General features: G+C 44.0%; 1 protein-coding gene across 1 annotated transcript; it reads left to right on the forward strand.

Moving 5' to 3' along the window:
- Positions 1-961: 961 nt before the first annotated feature.
- EMWEY_00056590 (centrosomal protein, putative) lies at positions 962-4,755 on the forward strand (the record flags this gene model as incomplete). The annotated part of the gene is made up of 11 exons (XM_013480467.1): positions 962-1,012; positions 1,215-1,395; positions 1,717-2,139; positions 2,383-2,966; positions 3,126-3,196; positions 3,389-3,509; positions 3,687-3,761; positions 3,879-3,966; positions 4,186-4,292; positions 4,430-4,519; positions 4,633-4,755. 11 exons carry the CDS (start codon positions 962-964, stop codon positions 4,753-4,755), a joined length of 1,914 nt encoding a protein of 637 aa, XP_013335921.1.
- Positions 4,756-5,053: the final 298 nt, after the last annotated feature.

Below are 5,053 nucleotides of genomic sequence, written 5' to 3' on the forward strand. Positions count from 1 at the left end.
TATATATATATATATACACCAGGGCTTATAGATCAGACAGGAAGATGTAGAGAGGAGAGCGAGGAGTAGCTAGCTGTACCCACCAGTAGCTAGCTAGAAGTGCTGCACCTACCTGCTGCAGCAGGTGCCGTAGCTAGCTACAGCCAGCTACACTAGCTACTGTTAGCTGCAGCTAGCTACAGCTAGCTAGCTACAGTTTACTCTTCGTCATATAAGTAGAATAAGTAACGATGTACATTGTTCTGCTCCTTGTAAACCCTAAACCCTAAACCCTAATTAAACCAACTGCCACGCCCAGACCGATACAAACAGTTGCTGTTGGTAGGGTTTGTTGTTGCTGCTCCTGTAGGACTAGATGCTGCTGCAGCTGTTGCTTCTGCAGCTGCAGCTGCTGCTTCGTCACTGTTCCTGCTGATGCAGGTTCTTCTGCATCTAATGCAGTTGCTGCTGCTGCTGCTGCTGCAGCAACAGCAGCAGAGTGTATGCGTTTACGATGATCCTCCGAAGGTTATAGTTAACTAACTAATAATATTATAGCGCATGCATATATTGTGCATGCAAATATAGTGAAATAAATTAAATTATTATTATTAGAAATTTAAATTAATTAGCAACTACTGGAGTGTACAGACACTGCATGCGCTGCAGCAAAAGCTGTATAATAACCGCTGGGGGCCCCCGGGGGCCCCCATAGAATCCATAAAGGGTACAAGAGTATAATTCCCTTTAAAAACAATTTTATTGTATTTATTTAATTATAATTTTCCTTCCTTTGTTTTATTTTTTCGTTGTTTTCTTCTCTTACGTCTTGATCACCGTCTAAACCCTAAACCCTGTCTTCGGGGCCGCCCGCTCTAGCGGGCAATTTTTGGCGGGTTTACTCTATAGGGTATAGGGTATAGGGTTTAGGGTTTAGGGTCTAGGGTCTAGGGTTAGAGAGGGGTTTCAGTTTCCTTGGAGGATGCAGAATGCCTGGTGCGCTATCCGCGGGGCCGTCAACGAAATCAATGCGGTGGGCTATCCGTAAACCCTAAACCCTAAACCCTAAAGTATAGTTCATGGATTCGGCTGTAGAAAAAGGGTTTAGGGTTTAGAGTGTATGCTGAGTATGACTGGTTTGAGCTGCAGGGTTAGCCTCGATCATAGAACATTGGGAATAAGGGTTTAGGGTTTAGGGTTTAGGGTTTAGGGTTTAGGGTTTGCGTGAGCTGCAGGTTCTGCTGTCAGAAGACGACGATGATGAGGAGGATGAGGAGCAGCAAGCAGCAGACGCAGCAGCAGCAGCAGCAGCAGTAGCAGCACCAGATCGCATTCCATCAGAAAGAGATTTGCCGCTGCTGCTGCAGCAGCAGCAGGCGCAGAATGAGGCTGTAACTCGCCAATTGGAGTTATCAGGTAAGAAAAATAAATAAATAAATAAATAAATAAATAAATAAATAAATAAATAAAACAAGTTGTGCATACACCCCAACTTGCTGCATACACAAAACAAACAATAAATTTATTTAAATTGAATTCCTGACGTATAGCTGCCTATACACCCCAACAAGGCCTGCGTAAATGAATATCTAAACCCTAAACCCTAAACCCTTTAATTAGGTGTCAGTACACCTGAATGCTTCTCCTCTAACCTTGGCCTAAAACCTCCCATGCTGAAGTGTCTCGTGCAACCTAGGGTTTAGGGTTTAGGGTTTAGGGTTTGGGTTTTTTTTGCAGAGGCTGAGACAGCAAAGTATGCCCAGCAGTTAGCAACCCTCCGTAAGGAATGCCGTCAACTGCGTTCGCGTCTCTCTACTCAGCAGCAGCAGCAGCAACAGCAGCAGCAGCAGCAAAAGCAGCATCTAGAGAACGGCGGCGACTCTGTTGCACCTCCAGCAGCAGCAGGAGCAGCAGCAGCAGCAGCAGGAGCAGCAGGTTCAAGCCGGGAGAGCAGCAACATTGGCAGCAACACCATAGAGGATATATCCCAGCCACTGCAGCGGCTAGCTCAGGCCTTAAGGATACCAGCTAGCCAGCTAGCTAGCCAGCTAGCTAGCTGCGGAGGAGACACATGGGATGTATTTGAGGACCTCTGCTGCAGTCTTGAAAGAATTGTTAAACAGGCAGAGTTTGTTAATATTGAATGGGAGCATACTAGAGGTACTCTAAACCCTAAACCCTAAACCCTCGTATAAACCCTAAACCCTCGTATAAACCCTAAACCCTAAACCCTTAACAAGGAATATTCATTTATATCCTCTTCAACATTGCCAAACCCTAAACCCTGCTTCTGAATAAGTTGTGTGTGCCTGCGTCTTGCAAAGATATTCTCTTCTCCCACAAACCCTTGAATTAGGGTTTAGGGTTTAGGGTTTAGGGTTTAGAGGGTGTGAATATATGCAGGTTCCCCTACCTTCCAGAGTCTTCTTTCTCGTCCTTTGGTGCGAAGTTTGCCATCCGAGTTGCATCGATGGTTACGTAGATTTCCCCCTGATCTAGGAGGAGGAGAGGGTACAGTTGACGGGGTAGGGGGCCCCCAGGGAGGGGCCTCCAAGGGGTCGGGGGGCACCCGAGATAGGCCACAGGAAGGAGTGTCATTGGGTAGCTGTGTTGAGACAGCACAGAAGCTCGTACGATGTGCGGGGGCCCTAGCAGTAGCGGTACAAGGCTCGCGAGGGGGGCCCCCCTCTATGGACAATTTACTACATAATGGAGGGGATTCCTTAGGTACCTCAGGTGTCGTGACACCTCGAGGGAGTGAAGGAGGCTGCAGCAACAAAGATGGGCCCCTAGGGGGAGCTGCGGATACACCTGAAATAGAGAAGCGGCTGAGGCAGGAAGTTGCAAAAAGGCAGCAGCTGCAGCAGCAACTGCAGCACCAAGCAGCAGCATTGCAGCGGAGGGTATTAGAATTAAATGAAGAATTAAAAGAAACAAATAAAAGAAATGAAGAACAAAGAGAAGCAGAAAGGCAAAGAGCTAAACAGGTACAATGCAAAAGTTGCACATACACCACAGCGTACCGCTTTCGGGTGTCTAGGCAGCTAACTTGCAAAACCCTAAACCCTAAACCCTTAAACAAACCCTCCTTTCATCCTCTTTAAACCCTCCCTACTGCATATTTCTCCCGTCTATCTATTCTGCAGGCAGGCAATGAAGTTGTAGATAGACTCAAGACACAACTTGCAAGAACAACACAACAACTCGAAACTATTAGGTCCGTCAAACCCTAAACCCTAAACCCCGATCAGCTTCGCTCGCTTCTTGCTGCTGCTGCTGCATACAGAGGCTTTTACGACCTAGGGTTTAAACACAATAGAGAGTGGATGACGAAGACGCCTCAGGGTTTTGGAATTTAGTGTTTAGGGTTTAGGGTTTAGGGTTTAGGGTTTGGTTCATGTCTGTTCAGGCACCTCTACAAGGAGCTTCTGTCTAATTACGAGAAGAGACAAAACCCTATACTGCAAGATGCATCAGAGGAACTTTCAGGAGAGAATAAAGATCTTCTCCTCCAACTCCGCTCGTGGCAGGTATCCGCTGTTAGGTATCCGCTGCTAGGGTTTAGGGTTTAGGGTTTGAATGGAGTTGTTTACAAAGAGACGCAAAGCTGTTGCGCCTCAAAGTGCGCACCGGCTAAATTGTATATTTTAAGGGTTTAGGATTTAGGGTTTAGGGTTTAGTTCTACTATCTTTCTGTTTTTTTACAGGCATCGCATGCTGCCGTATCTAACGCTCTGCAGGAGGCGTTAAGCGAGTTGGTAGATTTAAGAGGCGACGCAGCTGTACGTACACCCCAAAACCCTTTTACAGTGTTTATTGCAGTATTGTTTATAACATAATATTTATTATTATTGTTAAGATGTGCGATTAATTCTTTTTCTTTCTTTTTTTTAATGCAGAGGGTTCAAGAACTCGAGAAAGAATTAGAAATGGTTAAGAAGGATAGTGGAAGACTCGAAGAAATACGCGAAATACAAAGCCTTTCAGGTGTCTGTACACCCCAGGCACAAATAGTTTAATGCAAAAAAAGGGAAAAGAAACTGCACATGAATGCTGCTGCTTTAGCAGGCTGTGACTAGGGTTTAGGGTTTATGGTTTAGCTTGTAGTCGGCAACGTTGCCCAAATTACGAAAGAATCCCAAACTTAAGCTTTGTTTTCTTAAGGGTTTAGGGTTTAGGGTTTAGGGTTTGTGTTATATGTATCAGAAGTTGAATTAATAAAAGCACATTCAGAAAGAGATGAGATGGAGAAAGAACTGCAAGAAACAAAAATGGCTGTGGAGAAATACGCGCGAGTCTTAAAGAGAGTTCAGGTCCTTCTCCCCCTCCGTCTAGGGTTTAGGGTTTAGGGTTTAGAGTCTTTTTTCTTTTTTTCCTTTTCCTCCTATCTATGGATACAACTATTTACAACTAGGGTTTATTTCTGTTGCTGCTCTGTTGCGGTGTACAGACAGATTGTGACTCAACCGTCAGCCGTCTACGCAGCGAATTGGCGACAACACAAAATGAATTACAGGCGATGAAAAGTGACAGCGGAGCGGTAGGTGTTATCCCCTTTCCTTCCCTCCTTATTTGCGGTGTATGCACAGACACCCCAAGCAGCACATAACCCCCCTTTGCTTTTTTTTATTTTTCTTTTTTTTTTCCCCTTAGAACGAAGCACTTAAGACGCAAATTAAGGAACTAGAGAAACGACTAGCAGAGACAGAACAACAAAGAGATGATGCAACAGCAACAGCAAAGAAATATGAAGAAGATAATAAAATTATCTCGTGAGCTAAGGAAGACCTCATGCATTCAACATAAGATATTGGCTAGTATTAAAAGGGAGGGAGGGAAAATGAGGTTTATATATTATTTATTTATTTATTTATTTATTTATTTATTTATTTATTTATTTATTTGTGTTATTAGGGAAGGCATGCAAAAGCTTCTTAATAAGTTGCATGCACAAGTAGACGATCAAGACTATTTTGTTGATAAACGCATTATTGCACAAATGATCGCCAAACATCAAGAAATGCATGTGAGCTTTATATACACTACTATATATATATATATATATATATATATA

Source organism: Eimeria maxima, genomic scaffold (genome assembly GCF_000499605.1).
Source record: "Eimeria maxima Weybridge genomic scaffold, Emw_scaff1960, whole genome shotgun sequence".
Lineage (NCBI taxonomy): Eukaryota > Apicomplexa > Conoidasida > Eucoccidiorida > Eimeriidae > Eimeria > Eimeria maxima.